The following is an 18522-nucleotide window of genomic DNA, read 5'->3' on the forward strand; positions in this document are numbered from 1 at the left end:
TTGAATGAGGAACTTTTTTAAAAAAACATCTGGATCCAGAAACCACTTTTAACAAGTATATCTACTGTTTGGTTTGGGGTACTGGCCTTTTGTTCTGCCTGAAATTTAAGTTTCAGCTCAAGTACCACTTCTTTCCTGAAGCCTTTTCACATATCCCTCAGTCCCACCTTCAAGAATATTTCTCTCTCTCTCTCTCTCTTTTCCCTGCAATCCCAAGAGTGTGAGGTTTGCACCCGTTAGAAGCACACATTTGCACTTACAGTTTAGTCACCTGCTTATAACTGCATCTCCTCCTCTAGGTCATAAATTACTTGAAAGCAAGAAACATTTTATATACTCTACCACATACACCCCAGTATCCCAATCAGAGCCGGATACATAGCGGGTTCAGTTCTGTTGGGGAAATTAATGTGGACTGTAAGTTGAAGGGCCTAGGATCAAATCCCAGCTCCACCCTTTGCAACCTGTATGCCCTTTGACAAGCCACTGCATTCCTTTCTGAGGCGCAGTATCCTCATCTGTCCAATGGGGACATGAGTACAGATTGAGGGGTCTTAATGATACAGGTCTCAACAGAAAACAGTGACCAGAGATGTTGTTTGATTGTCTGTTAGCCTGAAATGTTCTCAGGAGTTGGAAGAGAATACAAAAAAAGTACAAAAGCTTAAGTTTATATTTAGGCAAGAATGTCTCTGGATTCTGGTGGAAGATATCTATCAATTCAACTCCAAACCTTACCAAGTGGGATTGAAATGATCTCTTCTGAAAGAATTCCAGTTCCCCTTCACCAGCTACAAGGCCTGAAATCTCCACCATTATGGTCCCTTCTTTGGGCCAAAGCATACTGGTTCTTGACGCCAGGCTGATATCAATGGCCCTCTAGACAGGATAGATAGGTGAAGCTGGTGAGAAGAAAAAGGAATGAATTTGGGGCCTGAAATTAAAGATTTCTGCCCCAGCTCTGCAATATATCACCTATGTAATCTCCTACCCCTTCTGGAATTTAGCCTCTCTTGGTTTGTTTTCTCATTTATGAGTCATGCATGATCCCTCACACACACACACACACACACACACATAGAATTGCTAGACTATGGTTTCTCAACCTCAGCATTACTGAAGTCCTGGTCCTCTAATTCTTCATTGTGGGGAGCTGTCCTATGCATTGAAGAATGTTTAGTGGTATCTCTGGCCCCTACCTTCTCAATGCCAGGAGTTCGCTCTACAAGCTGTGATAACCAAAAATATCGCTATATATCCACCAGGGGAGAAAATCATCTAGAGCCGAGAATCATGCAGTAATGACCAAATTCAATAATTTCTATGCGAGCTCATAAATTTGAGAGCCCTAGTAGAAGTGTTAGTTATAATTATTTTCCCCTGATTCTGGAGAAAATTAAATTACCCTCTTCTGCAATTCCTTAGCACTTAAAAATAATAACAGCTAAGAATAATTGAATACTTGTTATACTGTGGGCTCTGCTATTGTCTCACTCTGCATATGAGAAGATTTAAGCTCTCAGTGCATACACAGCTTGTCCAAGATTATAGGAGTGCACAGTGGAGGCAAGAGACTTGAACCCATGAAAAACCCACGCCTCAACCCATATCAGTTATTTGTAGCTGTGTAACAAATGACCACAACTCAGCCACTTAAAATGGCATACATCTGTCATCTCACACTTTCTGCCATAAGGAGTCTGGAAATGCCTCAGTGGGGTTCTCTGTAAGATTGCAATCAAGGTTTTGGCCACGACAAGTGTCTCAACCAAATGCTCGACGGGGAAAAGATCCGCTTTCAAAGTCACATGGCTGATGATGGGACCCTGTTCCTGGAAGGCTTTCAGACAGAGACCTCAGTTCCCTGCTTGCTGCCAGCTAGAGGCCACTCTCAGTTACCTGCCACATGGGCCTCACTGTCGTATCGTTCACAACGTGGGACATGCTTTGTCAAAGCCAGCAAAGAAGACGATCTGTTAGCAAGATGGACATTGTGACCTTACATGATATAAGCATGGAGAGTGTATCATCACCTTTGTTCTATTCTATTGGTTAGAAGTAAGCTGCTAGGCGCATCCATACCCCAAGAGTAGGGATTACATAGGTACGCAAACCCTAGAAGGCAAGGATCACCAATGCCATCAGTTATGAGCCCAAGGGCTGTTTTGGGGGGTGGCAGTTTTGTTTTCTTTTGCTTTGAAGGTTATCTTAGTCTGCTCAGGCTGCTATAACAGAATGCCAGACACTTGGTGTCTTGCAGAAGAGATATACATTTGTCACAGTCCTGGTGCCTGGGAATTCTAAGATCAAGGCACCAGGTGATACAATTCTGGTGACAGCCCTTCTCCTGGATTGTGCACGGCTGCCTTATCACTCGGAGAAGGCACTGGCAAGCCACTCCAGTACTCTTGCCTGGAAAATCCCATGGATGGAGGAGCCTGGTAGGCTGCAGTCTGTGGGGTCGCTAAGGGTCAGACACGACTGAGCGAGTTCACTTCCACTTTTCACTTTCACACATTGGAGAAGGAAATGGCAACCCACTCCAGTGTTCTTGCCTGGAGAATCCCAGGGACGGGGGAGCCTGGTGGGCTTCCGTCTATGGGGTCACACAGAGTCGGACATGACTGAAGTGACTTAGCAGCAGCAGCAGCCTTCTCACTATGTCTTCATGGAGCAGAGAGAGGGAAACGTGGAGAAAGAACTTTCTAGTGTCTCTTTTTATAAGAACAATAACCCTCTCTTGGGCACTCCACCCTCCTGACCTCACCTAAACGAAATTATCTACCATAGGCTGTCACCAAGTACCATCAAATTAGGGGTGAGGGCTTCAACATATCAATTTGGACAGCACAAATTCACTCCATGGCATAGATGAAGCAGTGTATTTTGTGAAAGAAGATGACTGATGTTTCTTAGACGCATGATGATTCTTCTGGAGTGGAGATATGCACTGCTGATGACTACTTTGATGACATAATTACAGATTGGAGCAGTTGCAACAGAGACAGCATGACCCACAAAGCTGAAACTATTTACTGTGGTCCTTTACAGAACAAAGTTTGCTGACCACTGGCACAGAGTAGAAAATAATTAAAAACTTAAAAAAGAAATGACAGGCTTGGGTGGATTACAAAAGGAGTACCATGTGGGGGTGGTTAATGTTTCAGAGGTTTCTGTGGGAGGGGTGAAGAGGAAAGGAAGAAGAGGTGAAAGAAGGAAAGGTGATAGGCTTTCAGAAATCAACTTGATCTCCCTGGCATGCTGCCTCAGAAGATTGAGGCTGGGGTAATCAAGTAGTGAAATTATAATGAAGGAGTCCACCAAAAGAAACTAAGGCAAGAAATCCAAAGTGGGTCCAACAGAGACAGAAAAATCACACTGAGCATCGTGCAAGTGCCTTAATTTGCAGAATCCAAGTTGCCTCCTCGCCATCCTCCCTCTGAAAAGAAGTCTACTGTGCACACAAGTCACACAGCATTTGCTAAGTTCTATGCGCCAACGTCAGGCTCCCAACAAGCCTTTTCTCCTTTGCTTTTTCCTCAGTGGAAATGAGTACATGCCAAGGGTGAGGTTTGTGTATGGGTTTGGAACTTGCACAAAAACACAGCTAGATGAGCCTTATTTATATTATGACCACTTCTTCCATCACTGTGCATGCACCATATCAGGTGACGGTGCCTGTCACAGGTCCCTAGTTACCGGCTCTAAGTGTTCTTTGGCCTAAACAAAAAAGCAGGACAAATAGAAGCAAAGACCCACTCAGGGTCCAGGACGTGAATAGAAACTGATGTCCCCTTCAAAAACAGCTCACTTTGTAAATAGGAAGAAATAAACCATTCAAAAGATCCTTAGAAACCATGGACTAGAGTTTGGCTATTGGAGTGGAACCTGTTTGGGGTTTGGGATTTGGGTGGGGATGTCAAGTCAAATGTTGTGGTGACTCCCTAAACACACACAGACTGTTTCGATATCAGATTTGAACATGCTGCACCTTGTCCCGCTCCCAGCTGTGTCTCGTCCCCACATAGCCGAGCCAAGAAACTTGGACAGTTTGCTCTCTGTCCTGACAGATTTTTTGGAGTTAGCTGGTGATGGATTCTATTTCAGGAAGTCAGACCAAATAAAAATCATTCCAATTAAAAAGCGCCGCTGGGCAAGTAAAACAGCAAGTGCCCACCACACACAAAACAGACCAACCACCAAGTTCAGCCTTCCCTATGTGTTGTTGATGGCAGAGTTACTGCCTTGGAGTCTAGAGTGATTCAGTGGTGTAAAAGTTGTCTGGTAAATTCTGCCGAGAGGATTTTACCCACATATCACAAGACATTTTGCTGGACTTATCATTCACCGAAATCAGATTGATTATATTCTTTGAAACCAAAGATGGAGAAGCTGTATACAGTTAGCAAAAACAAGACCAGGAGCTGACTGTGGCTCAGATCATGAACTCCTTATTGCCAAATTCAGACTTAAATTGAAGAAAGTAGGGAAAACCACTAGACCATTCAGTTATGACCTAAATCAAATCCCTTATGATTATACAGTGGAAGTGAGAAATAGATTTAAGGGATTAGATCTGATAGATAGAGTGCCTGATGAACTCTGGACGGAGGTTCGTGACATTGTACAGGAGACAGGGACCAAGACCATCCCCATGGAAAAGAAATGCAAAAAAGCAAAATGGCTGTCTGAGGAGGCCTTACAAATAGCTGTGAAAAGAAGAGAAGCAAAAAGCAAAGGAGAAAAGGACAGATATAAGCATCTGAATGCAGAGTTCCAAAGAATAGCAAGGAGAGATAAGAAAGACTTCCTCAGTAATCAATGAAAAGAAATAGAGGAAAACAACAGAATGGGAAAAACAAGAGATCTCTTCAAGAAAATTAGAGATTCCAAGGGACCATTTCATGCAAAGATGGGCTCGATAAAGGACAGAAATGGTATGGACCTAAAAGAAGCAGAAGATATTAAGAAGAGGTGGCAAGAATACACAGAAGAACTGTACAAAAAAGATCTTCACGGCCAAGATAGTCATGATGACGTGATCACTGACCTAGAGCCAGACATCTTGGAATGTGAAGTCAAGTGGGCCTTAGAAAGCATCACTACGAACAAAGCTAGTGGAGGTGATGGAATTCCAGTTGACCTATTTCAAATCTTGAAAGATGATGCTGTGAAAGTGCTGCACTCAATATGCCAGCAAATTTGGAAAACTCAGCAGTGGCCACAGGACTGGAAAAGGTCAGTCTTCATTCCAATCCCAAAGAAAGGCAATGCCAAAGAATGCTCAAACTACCACACAATTGCACTCATCTCACACGCTAGTAAAGTCATGCTCAAAATTCTCCAAGCCAGGCTTCAGCAATATGTGAACCGTGAACTCCCAGATGTTCAAGCAGGTTTTAGAAAAGGCAGAGGCACCAGAGATCAAATTGCCAACATCCGCTGGATCATGGGGAAAGCAAGAGAGTTCCAGAAAACCATCTATTTCTGCCTCATTGACTATGCCAAAGCCTTTGACTGTGTGGATCACAATAAACTGTGAAACATTCTGAAAGAGATGGGAATACCAGACCACCTGACCTGCCTCTTGAGAAACCTGTATGCAGGTCAGGAAGCAACAGTTAGAACTGGACATGGAACAACAGACTGGTTCCAAATAGGAAAAGGAGTACGTCAAGGCTGTATATTGTCACCCTGCTTATTTAACATATATGCAGAGTACATCATGAGGAACGCTGGGCTGGAAGGAGCACAAACTGGAATCAAGATTGCTGGGAGAAATACCAATAACCTCAGATGTGCAGATGACACTACCCTTATGGCAGAAAGTGAAAAGGAACTAAAAAGCCTCTTGATGAAAGTGAAAGAGGAGAATGAAAAGGTTGGCTTGAAGCTCAACATTCAGAAAACAAAGATCATGGCATCTGGTCCCATCACTTCATGGGAAATAGATTGAAAAACAGTGGAAACAGTGTCAGACTTTATTTTTTTGGGCTCCAAAATCACTGCAGATGCTGATTGCAGCCAGGAAATTAAAGACGCTTACGCCTTGGAAGGAAACTTATGACCAACCTTGATAGTATATTAAAAAGCAGAGACATTACTTTGCCAACAAAGGTCCGTCTAGTCAGTTCAGTTCAGTTCAGTTCATTTCAGTCACTCAGTCAGGACCGACTCTCCGCGACCCCATGAATCACAGCACGCCAGGCCTCCCTGTCCATCATCATCTCCCGGAGTTCCCTCAAACTCATGTCCACAGTCAGTGATGCCATCCGGCCATCTCATTCTCGGTCATCCCCTTCTCCTCCTGCCCCCAACCTTTCCCAGCATTAGAGACTTTTCCAGTGAGTCAATTCGTCGCATGAGGTGGCCAAAGTATTGCAGTTTCATCTTTAGCATCAAGGCTATGGTTTTTCCTGTGGTCATGTATGGATGTGAGAGTTGGACTGTGAAGAAAGCTGATCGCCGAAGAATTGATGCTTTTGAACTGTGGTGCTGGAGAAGACTCTTGAGAGTTCCTTGTACTGCAAGGAGATCCAACCAGTCCATTCTAGGGGAGATCAATCCTGGGTGTTCATTGGAAGGGTTGATGCTAAAGCTGAAACTACAGTACTGTGGCCACCTCATGCGACGAGTTGACTCACTGGAAAAGACTCTGATGCTGGGAAAGGTTGGGGGCGGGAGGAGAAGGGGATGACAGAGAATGAGATGGCTGGATGGCATCATCGACTCTGTGGACATGAGTTTGAGTGCACTCCGGGAGTTGGTGATGGACAGGGAGGCCTGGCGTGCTGTGATTCATGGGGTCGCGGAGAGTCGGACACGACTGCCCGACTGAACTGAACTGAACTGAACTGATCATTCACCACAGCCCAGAGCAGTAAAGGAGTCTAAAAGTGATTTCAAATACTATGGAACCCAGTTATCTGTGGTTTATTAATACTGAGACTCATGTGATCACCAGACATATTTTGAGAACCACCCCCCCACTCAAGCCCTCTGAACATTCTTGGGTAAGAGCTTGAATTTTGGGGCTTCTTTTGGTGGATGTCTCATCTTAGTCAGGGAGCTGGGTTCTAAATTTTCACAAAGATGAAAAGGCTGTACAATTAAAATGGCTCTTGGAAAATCCCTCCTAATGCCCACAGATGCTGCGAGAAGTGAGTAGGAAGTCACACTGTCATAGCCAGCTGAGTGGGGTGGATGGACAGAACAGTTGCACTGTGGAAATTGTTCCTCCCTTCTCTGTTCTTTGTGAAGAGGGTGTGGAGATGAATTCACTTTAGTCAAATGTGTAGGTTATGTAACTTCAGCTCCCTGGAAGAGTTAGCACACCCTCCAAACACCAGGCGGTGGTTGTTGTATAGTCACTACATCACGTCCAATTCTTCATGATCCCATGGACTGCAGTCAAGCAGGCTCCTCTGTCCGTGGAATTCTCCAGGCAACAATATTGGAGTGGGTTGCCATTTCCTTCTCCAGGGGATCTTTCTGGCCCAGGGATTGAACCTGCGTCTCCTGCGGGTTCTGTACCACTGAGCCACACAGAAAATGCCAGGCACTAGCAGGCTTTGTAGAGGAAAAGTTCCCGACCATCAGGAGCCGTTAAGTGTCTCAATGCTTGATAACAGAGACCCTGCCTTATCTCATCCACTGTAAACAGGACCAGTGTCTAATACCACTTTTCCTTCCGTTTTTCTCTCCTAAACAGACTGATTCAAGCTTTTCAAGACTGGTTAAGCCTTTTCTCTCTCTCTTTCCCTCTTTCTGTTTAGCTTTTCCAAGCCAAATGTATATGCTCAATGTTTCCTAGAGGGACAATGCCCCAAATTTTAGACATCTCCGAAGAACTCCTGCAGCACTAATGGAGGCATCTGAGTGTGGGATTAACAGTTTCCCCAAGCAGCAGCCAATGTCTAGAAGTTAGAAGGTTACAGGTGGCTAAATGGACTTGATTGTTCAGATTCTTATAGCTAAAATTGCCAGAAACAAGCTCCAAGCTTAAGTTAAAAAGGCGATTTTTTTTGACACAAGCAAATGAAACACTGCATGCAGTACTGACCTTGGGATTCCAGTGGTACAAGTAAGAAGAATCTCTCTCTCTCTCCAAAATTCAGCTTGTCTTTTCGTTTATGAGTAGGGCTGATTCTCTTCCATGATAAGAGGGCTTCATTCATGTCTAGGGGTTGGATGAGCCGCATGCTTCACTCATATCCTCACATCTTGGCATCTTCAGAGGAAAAAGGGTTCTCTCTTCTGAGACCAAGAGGAGGACTCAGATAGGCTGTGCCAGGTCACAAGACTCCTTAGCCCAATGACTAGGGCTGCAGGGAGGGGACACTGTTGATTGGCCAGATCTCAATCCCATGCCTGCCCCTGAGGCCTAAAGAGAGGACTAAGGAGACTGCCAGCCTGACAAGTATTATATGGAACTCTATGAAGACAAGCAATTTCCCAAAGATGACAGGAGAGCGTAGGTACAAATACAAAAGAGGAAAGACTTCTGAGTGGAAGAAACAACAAATGTGCACCTTGGGGTCCTAAGAAACATACATGGAAGACAGACTGTCTTATTCCTACCGTCCAGACTCAACATTTAATGAACCTGTGGGTTCAAATGGTTTCACCAGCATTATTTATGGTACAACCTTGCAACTCATCTGTGCCATTTTAGCCCCTGGCCTCAAATAGTCATTAGTTCAGTTCAGTTTCAGTTCAGTCGCTCAGTCGTGTCCGACTCTCCGCGACCCCATGAATCACAGCACGCCAGGCCTCCCTGTCCGTCACCAACTCCCGGAGTGCACTCAAACTCAAGTCCATCGAGTTGGTGATGCCATCCAGCCATCTCATTCTCTGTCGTCCCCGTCTCCTCCCACCCCCAATCACTCCCAGCATCAGTCTTTTCCAGTGAGTCAACTCATCACATGAGGTGGCCAAAGTATTGGAGTTTCAGCTTTAGCATCATTCCTTCCAATGAACACCCAGGATTGATCTCCTTTAGAATGGACTGGTTGGATCTCCTTGCAGTCCAAGGGACTCTCAAGAGTCTTCTCCGGCACCATAGTTCAAAAGCATCAATTCTTCAGCGATCAGCTTTCTTCACAGTCCAACTCTCACATCCATACATGACCACAGGAAAAACCATAGCCTTGACTAGATGGACCTTGGTTGGCAAAGTAATGTCTCTGCTTTTTAATATGCTATCTAGGTTGGTCATAACTTTCCTTCCAAGGAGTAAGCATCTTTTAATTTCATGGCTGCAATCAGCATCCGCAGTGATTTTGGAGCCCAAAAAATAAAGTCTGACACTGTTTCCACTGTTTTTCCATCTATTTCCCATGAAGTGATGGGACCAGATGCCATGATCTCTGTTTTCTGAATGTTGAGCTTCAAGCCAACCTTTTCACTCTCCTCTTTCACTTTCATCAAGAGGCTTTTGAGTTCCTCTTCACTTTCTGCCATAAGTGTGGTGTCATCTGCATATCTGAGGTTATTGATATTTGTCCCGGTAATCTTGATTCCAGCTTGTGCTTCTTCCAGCCCAGCGTTCCTCATGATGTACTCTGCATAGAATTTAAATAAGCAGGGTGACAATCTACAGCCTTGACGTACTCCTTTTCCTATTTGGAACCAGTCTGTTGTTCCATGTCCAGTTCTAACTGTTGCTTCCTGACCTGCATACAGGTTTCTCAAGAGACAGGTCAGGTGGTCTGGTGTTCCCATTTCTTTCAGAATGTTCCACAGTTTATTGTGATCCACACAGTCAAAGGCTTTGGCATAGTCAATGAAGCAGAAATAGATGTTTTTCTGGAACTCTCTTGCTTTCTCCATGATCCAGCGGATGTTGGCAATTTGGTCTCTGGTGCCTCTGCCTTTTCTAAAACCTGCTTGAACATCTGGGAGTTCACGGTTCACATATTGCTGAAGCCTGGCTTGAAGAATTTTGAGAATGACTTTATTAGCGTGTGAGATGAGTACAATTGTGCGGTAGTTTGAGCATTTTTTGGCATTGCCTTTCTTTGGGATTGGAATGAAGACTGACCTTTTCCAGTCCTGTGGCCACTGCTGAGTTTTCCAAATTTGCTGGCATTTTGAATGCAGCACTTTCACAGCATCATCTTTCAGGATTTGAGATAGCTCAATTGGAATTCCATCACCTCCACTAGCTTTGCTCTCTAAGGCCCACTTGACTTCACATTCCAAGATATGTGGCTCCAGGTGAGTGATCACGCCATCATGATTTTCTTGGTCGTGAAGATCTTTTTTGTACAGTTCTGTGTATTCTTGCCACCTCTTCTTAATATCTTCTGCTTCTGTTAGGTCCATACCATTTCTGTCCTTTACTGAGCCTATCTTTGCATGAAATGTTCCCTTGATATCTCTAATTTTCTTGAAGAGATCTCTTGTTTTAGTGAACAGAAATCCACAACTTGGATTCTCCAATTCCATTATCTACTCACTTTGTAAGCCAAGGCTCTGCAAGTTTTCTAATGACGATGGTTTACCCTGAAAAGAAACACAGGCACCCAATGCCATAATTGCTTGCCTTTCTTGTAGCTATTTCTTTTGGCAGCTCCTTGCACTACCTGCATTATCCATCATTTACCACAGTGAGCACAGTCTGCTGTCTGTTTGGCACTGAGTCATCAGCCAAAGGTCACGCTAGTCTTTCTTCTCTCTCTTCCTCCCCACCCCCCACCCAGAAAGTATGGCCCCTGGACTAGCAGCTTCTGCATCACCTAGGAATGTATTTTGAAATTCAAATTGTTGGACTCTATCCCAGACCTACTGAGTCCAAAAGAGAAAGGGTGGGGACCACAGCAACCTGTATTTTACCATGCTCTCCAGGTGATTCTGATGTTCAAGGTTGCTGAATTCTACAACCTATAGGTAATATAATACTCTGTTGTCATACTGATCTCATAACTCTCCAACATATGCTTTTTCTTTTTTATTCCTGCCTCAAACTCCCCATCATTTACATAATAAACTATACACCCAGTTTAGTCATCCAAGGACCTAAGGAATCTCATTTCCCAAACTTACTGCTTATTCATGTATTTCTTGTTACAAATCTCATTTACGTATTTATTGAGCGCTTACCATGAACCAGTCTTCCAGGCACCTTAGATGTGGATCCTCCAGCCTCAGTTGAGCCTTCGGGTGACTGCAGGCCTGGGTGATATGATATGGAAACCTTGTGAGAGATGCTGAGTCAGAACCTCCAAACCAAGCCACTCCACAGAAACGTCACAAATAAGGAGTGATTATTATTGTTTGAAGCCACTGTACTTTGGAGTGACTTGTTTTGCAGCAATACATAACTAATATATTAGAGTGTAAGCCTTCCTCTCCCTCACAAATATAGTATACATGGAATTTACTTGTAAGGGTATTTGGTAGGAAAGGGTGGTTTTATAAATATGAAATGACAAACCAGAGGTTTAGAAGCTCTGCCAAGGTATGTTGCCATCAATGTTAAAGAGTCTGTAAAAGAACCAGTGAGAGAAATCAACTACCGCCATTTGCATTTAACAGGGCTTTGTCAGCGTCCTACTCTGTGTATGGCATTGTGTCATACTTAACATAGTAGTTTCCCATGGTTAACATGACAAAGCACCACAAATTGGGTATCTTAAAATAACAGAAATGTGTGCTCTCATAGCTCTAGAGGCTAGACATCTGAAATCAAGGTGCGGGCAGGACCATGCTAGGAGAGGATCTGCCCCACGCTTCTCTCCTAGATTCTGGCATCGCCAGAGATCCTTGACCTGACTTGGTTTGCACGCACATCATTTCGGTCTCTGCCTCTGTTGTAAGGCAGCATTCTTCGTGTCTTCATGTCACCTTCGTTCTGCAAGTCTGTCTCTGTGTCTCTACTCCTCTTCTTACAAGGACACCAGTTACATTGGATTAGGGTCTCCCCTAAAAACCTCAACTTGTTACATCTGAGAAGAACCCATTTCCAAATAAGGTCAAAGTCACAGTACTGAGGATTAGGACCTCAACAGCTTTTAGTGGGGGCAAGATTCAACCCAGAACACTTAGAAACAGTTAAGATGAATCAGATTCATTTCCCACCATGATGACGAGAGATCCATTCCTATCTAACAATCACCCACATGGCAAGGGCAAGCATCATTTGGGACTACGTCATGAGCTAAAAGGCAATGTCATTGGCCTTCAAAGGATGAGTAGCGTTCCACGCACATGAACCAAAGTGAGCAAAAGTAGGAAGTCCAGAAAGCAGAGCAATATTCCTCCAGCTTGAGGAACGTGGAGTTGCTCTATGCTTGACCAGGAGCAAAGATTCGTAGCCAAGTGGCTTCCCTGGTGGCTCAGTCGGCAAAGAATCCACCTGCAATGCAGGAAATCTGTGTTCGATCCCTGGGTTCGGAAGATCCCCTGGAGAAGAGAATGGCAATCCACTCCAGTATTCTTGCCTGAGAATCCTCATGGACAAACAAGCCTGGCAGACTGCAGTTCATGGGGTCACAAAGAGTCGGACAAGACTGAGCAGCTAAGAACAGCACAGGGAGGTAGTGCGGGTTTCCCAGGTGGCACTAGTGGTAAAGAACCCACTGTCAGTGCAGGAGACATAAGAGATGTGGGTCCAATCCCTGGGTCAGGAAGAGCCCCTGGCAAAGCGCATGGCAACCCACACCAGTATTTTTGCCTGGAGAATCCCATGGACAGAGGAGCCTGGCAGTTCATACAGTCGCAAAGAGTTGGACACAACTAAAGCCACTTCAAGGAGATCCAACCAGTCCATTCTAAAGGAGATCAATCCTGGGTGTTCATTGGAAGGACTGATGCTAAAGCTGAAACTCCAATACTTTGGCCACCTCATGCAACAAGTTGACTCATTGGAAAAGACTCTGATGCTGGGAAGGATTAGGGGCGGGAGGAGAAGGGGACGACAGCGAATAAAATGGCTGAATGGCATCACCGACTCGATGGACATGAGTTTGAGTGAACTCAAGGAGTTGGTGATGGACAGGGAGGCCTGGTGTGCTGTGATTCATGGTGTCGCGGAGAGTCGGACATGACTGAGCGACTGAACCGAACTGAACTGAACTGAAAGCCACTTAGCAGGCACACAGGGAGGCAGTGATTGCTAATCTAAGGAATGTATATGAGATTCATGGAATAGACATCACCAATGCCCTGCCCATAACCCCTCATATCTCTACCATTCCTATGCCTGAGGTCAGGTGAAGGTGGGGCTTATGGGACCCGCAGGCAACTCACAGTGAGACAGCCTCTGCTGCCCAAAGGCAAATCTCTGGGGGAGGGTGCAGGTGAGAGCCTTCAGCTGCAACAGTGCAGGCAGCAGCTGGGAAATGGGAGTGAAAAACAACCCTGTGGGGTCTGGGTGAATACCCCAGCCTTAGCTATGCCTAGGGAGAATCCAGGTACTGAGGTCCAGGCAGCAGGTGTAACTAAAGCTATGGAGACTTGAAGCCAAGTCTGGGCTGAATATGTGGTTTTGGGATTCATCCAAATACGGGGATATTAACACCCAGGAGTGAGTGAGATCAGATAGACAGAGCAACAATTGTTCAAAGATGGCCAGAAGACAGAAATCTAGAGAAATCTAAGTGAAGGAGATCAGTGTGCATGTATTTACTTAATTGGGCAACTCCAGTCACTATATAATCGCCACCCAGAATGAAAGCTAGTACCTCGGGGAGTTTTCAATAAAACTGGCAAGTCTCCAACATTGTTTAGGGACTGAATAAAAAGAGTCATACCTGTTCTGTACAACTGAGGTTCATTTTCATAGGGGACCTTTGAGAGACACAAGGTCTTTGCTCAAAAAATGTGACCCATATTAGTGCAGAGCTCAGGCTCTTGGATTTGGATTTTGATTTAACTGAAACACTCTGAACAAATTATTATTTGCTTTTTTGAGTTTCAATTTCCTCATCTATTAAATGGCAAGAATAAGAGTACCCACCTAAAAGAGCTGTTAAGAACACGCAGTGAGATAGTACGTGGAAAGAGGTACTATGGTTGGTGAGGGGTGGGGTGTGGGTGGTATTTGTGGTCAGGTGAGACCTTAGGGGTCTCTTGGGTTACCCGTATGGTGCCAAAAAGCACGGGCTCTCAGAGTTCAAATCCTGGCTGTGCCACCTACTGACTCTAAGATCTTGTGTTCAGTTTCCTCCTGGGTAAAACGGGGACGTACATAATACCTATCCATCCTATGTGGCTGTTACGCAGATTAAACAACCAAATACACATAAATGTGCTTAGAGCGGTACCTGACGTCTAGTGACAACTTTCTCCCGGAAAATCCTCACTCTCCACTGCTGGATGCTCTGTTATTATGGCACTGCTCGGCACCAGCTGCACTACACGTCATGCTTTCAGCCACCGGTGTTCCAGGAGAAACATCACGGGCCTTTCCCCCCAAAGGAAGGATTTTGCTAAAGGGACTGAATTTCCTTCTGCAACAAAACTCCTCAAAGAAAAACAAGCTAAGCCCCCAGCCATGTCACATTGTAACTTGACTATCTGTTAGCTGACAGAATGCCTGCTTTTCACATTGGCACAATTAGTCACGTCTAGTTTCCGAGTGTGTTCCTGCTGCCCTGGTGGTGACCGACAGGGGAGGGCGGGGACCAGGGCTTACTGCCTGGCACTCTGCTCTACATTTGAAACCAATCTTGCTTCTCACATTTCTCCTCTCTCCCTTACTCCTATGTTCCCCACCCCCACAAACAGCTCTCATCCAAGACTTGGGCAGATGAAGTTGTATTCTTGCTTCATTTAAAATGAAGAGAAATTAAATCATCTAGATTTACAGGTTTCCCCCACTATCTGAAAGTAGAATGAAGCTTTTTTAAGCCAAACTGGCCATAAAGTAAAGAAGCAATTACCTTAGGACACATCTTGCTAAGGGATGCACAAGATAAGCTAAAATAAAGCACAGATGCTCATGAACGTAGCTCAAACCTATGGCGGCCTGATGCTGAGATGCTGAGTGTGGCTGCTGAAAGAGCTGGGTGGTGTCCCTCATGCTGCCTCTATGACAACTCACTTCAAAACCAGCCCTGAACTCTATTCTGACTTTTAGTCTTTTCTGGTTAAAGCAAAAATCCTCTTTGGATTTCATTCAGTTACCAAAAGCAAGTACTAATGTAGGTGTTTTGTAAAAAGTAGTATAAAACGAGCTTTTGAAAAGTGGAGGATATCTGGGTTCCCTCTTGTGCCCAGTTGAATGTATCCCAGTTTTGTTCCTTTCAAAGGGCAAGCATTGTTTGTTTATTGGTATGCCTATTGCATCCAAAGGAAAAAGATTGTGACTGATTACCACTTCTTTCCAGAATATTCTTGCGTAGTGCAGTCCAAGAGAACCTTCTGCAATGATTCAATGATTTTTATCTGTGTTCAATATGGTGGTCACTAGCTGCAAATGAGTGGAGAAGGCGATGGCACCCCACTCCAGTCCTCTTGCCTGGAAAATCCCATGGACGGAGGAGCCTGGTGGGCTGCAGTCCATGGGGTCTCTAAGAGTCGGACACGACTGAGCGACTTGACTTTCACTCTTCACTTTCATGCACTGGAGAAGGAAATGGCAGCCCACTCCAGTGTTCTTGCCTGGAGAATCCCAGGGACAGCGGAGCCTGGTGGGCTGCCGTCTATGGGGTCGCACAGAGTCGGACACGACTGAAGTGACAGCAGCAGCAACAGCAGCAGCTGCTTCAAATGAGCACTTGAAATAAGGCTGTTGTGTCTGAGGAGCTGAATTATTACTTCATTTAAGTCTAAATAACCACTCGTGGTTAGTGGCCATGTAGTTAGTGTGATTCTAGAGCTGTGATTTTCAAATCTGAATGCACACAGAAATCAACCTTATTAAAATGCAGATTCTAAATCAGCAGGTTTGGGGTGGGGCCTAAGATTCTGCATTTCTAACAGCCTCTTGGGAGGCTGATGCTGTTGGTCCCTGGTCTACTCTTTGAGTATCGAGGGGCTGTGATTCTCAAATTCAATGGCTTCTTCCGCTCCCCTGGGGAGCTTTAAAAATTACTAATGCCTGGGTCTGACCTCTAGAGATTCTGACACAATTGGTCAATGTGTGGCCTGGACACGAAGACATTTAAAAACCTCCCGGGGGTGATTTTAGTGGACAGTCAAGGTTGGAGGCACCACATTGCACTGCCAATGACCTACTTAATGTTTTTTAAAATAACCGTCATCCCAGAGAGCAGAATGCTAGCTTCAGAATAATCTCTGAAGGGATGTTCTTGGTACACGGCCAAACCTTAGAGAGCTTAGACTGATTTTGCCCATTCAGACTAGAAATGTTGGAAATGTTTTTCACAGTCAATCCAAACCAAGCTGGTGTGGCTGTAGAGAGCCAAGTGGGGTGGAAAGCACAGAGCTGGGAGACCTGTGGGAATCACTCCAGGAGATGCTCAGCCTATATCTGTCTGTTCTCCCAGGTCCCCAATGGGGCTATGTCACTCCACATCCCCACAAGTGCTGACCTATCCTACAAGAGACTGAAGACCACAGAAGTTTAGGTCATGGGCTCCGCAGTTAGAATCAGTTCAGTTCAGTTCAGTCACTCAGTCGTGACCGACATTTGCGACCTCATGAATCACAGCACGCCAGGCCTCCCTGTCCATCACCAACTCTCGGAGTTCACTCAAACTCATGTCCATCGAGTCGGTGATGCCATCCAGCCATCTCATTCTCTGTTGTCCCCTTCTCCTCCTGCCCCCAATCCTTCCCAGCATCAGGGTCTTTCCCAGTGAGTCAACTCATCACATGAGGTGGCCAAAGTATTGGAGTTTCAGCTTTAGTATCAGTCCTTCCAATGAACACCCAGGATTGATCTCCTTTAGAATGGACTGGTTGGATCTCCTTGCAGTCCAAGGGACTCTCAAGAGTCTTCTCCAACACCACAGTTCAAAAGCATCAATTCTTCGGTGATCAGCTTTCTTCACAGTCCAACTCTCACATCTGTACATGACCACTGGAAAAACCATAGCCTTGACTAAACGGACCTTGGTTGGCAAAGTAATGTCTCTGCTTTTTAATATGCTATCAAGGTTGGTCATAACTTTCCTTCCAAGGAGTAAACGTCTTTTAATTTCATGGCTGCAATCAGCATCTGCAGTGATTTTGGAGCCCAAAAAAATAAAGTCTGACACTGTTTCCACTGCTTCCCCATCTATTTCCCATGAAGTAATGGGACCAGATGCCATGATCTTTGTTTTCTGAATGTTGAGCTTCAAGCCAACCTTTTCACTCTCCTCTTTCACTTTCATCAAGAGGCTTTTGAGTTCCTCTTCACTTTCTGCCATAAGGGTGGTATCATCTGCATATCTGAGGTTATTGATATTTCTCCTGGCAATCTTGATTCCAGCTTCTTCCAGCCCAGCGTTCCTCATGATGTACTCTGCATATAAGTTAAATAAGCAGGGTGACAATATACAACCTTGATGTACTCCTTTTCCTATTTGGAACCAGTCTGTTGTTCCATGTACAGTTCTGACTGTTGCTTCCTGACCTGCATACAGGTTTCTCAAGAGACAGGTCAGGTGGTCTGGTATCCCCATCTCTTTCAGTCAGAATACTGAGGTTTGATTTGTTTATTAGGTCTGTGATTTGTGTAAGTCCCCACAAGTACCTGGGCCTTGATTTTCTCACCTATAAAATGGGAATAAGTACAGTACCTTCCTCCCAGAGTTGTGTGAAGCTTGGTAAGTTTCTCAGAACTTTGTGAACTGTTCAGCTATTATTATTACTTCATCACATCTTTGTCTCATCTCCTGTGTTCGAATCTCACTGAGCAACTTCTAGCTCCTTAAACCCACCATGCTCTCATTCACCACAGGGCCTTTGCACATGCCAGTGTTTCCTGCATGGAATTATCTGCTTCCCCTTTAGACCTAGTTAATGCCTTCAGATCTTTCTTAGATCAGTCCAACTCTCACTTCTCCTGGGAAGTGTCTCATCTTTATTAGCTCCATATGTCTAATCTTTCTAAGTCCCCTTATGAGTACTTGGTTTGGTTCATTCATTCAATAAACATTATTTGAGTACCTATTATGTAATATGTACTGTTTCAGCTCTGATAATACTGCAGAGAAGAAAAAAGACAAAAAAAGACAACACTTATTCTCATAAAGCTTACATTCTGGGATAGATGGACCATAAAAAAGGAAACAAAATATAAGAAAGAAAAGAGGTATGAATGACCACTGAAGTCCTCCAAGAATAGTGATGATTGAAAAAACAGAAAACCTGGAGGAGGTAGGGAGCAAGCTGTGCATACAGTTGAGGGAAAAGCATTCCAGCCAGAAGGAATGGCAGATGCCAAGGAAAAAGTGCAATGTCACATTTTATGACTTACCTATTAACTCTAATGCTCAACATAGATTATAAACTCCATGGCTTGCGGTGGGAATCACACTTTTTTGTTCTCAGCACCCAGCTACTTGGCATGCAGTGGGCGCTCACTTAATATGTTGAATGAATGCACGCATCGGGTTTTCCAGAATT

The 18522-nt window shown here is 44.6% G+C and overlaps 1 protein-coding gene across 24 annotated transcripts in view; it reads right to left on the minus strand.

The window, feature by feature from the left end:
• LOC129548017 (uncharacterized) overlaps positions 1-18522 on the minus strand; it is a 291573-nt gene that overhangs the window by 256250 nt on the left and 16801 nt on the right. For 7 of the 24 annotated variants that reach the window (XR_016036203.1, XR_016036202.1, XR_008684224.2 and 4 more), the window contains one exon: positions 11104-11175. The exons of 2 other annotated variants lie outside the window; for them this stretch is intronic. Coding sequence is in view for 2 of the 22 variants with exons in the window: in XM_088831764.1 (XP_088687890.1) it covers positions 11104-11175 (72 nt within the window). In the remaining 20 variants the exon portion in view is untranslated. 15 more of the 24 variants (XR_016036194.1, XR_016036189.1, XR_016036190.1 and 12 more) reach the window with 6 other exon arrangements.

The sequence above is a fragment of the Moschus berezovskii genome, chromosome 24 (genome assembly GCF_049115385.1).
Source record: "Moschus berezovskii isolate FMDL1 chromosome 24, NW_MosBer_1.0, whole genome shotgun sequence".
In the NCBI taxonomy this organism is placed as follows: domain Eukaryota; kingdom Metazoa; phylum Chordata; class Mammalia; order Artiodactyla; family Moschidae; genus Moschus; species Moschus berezovskii.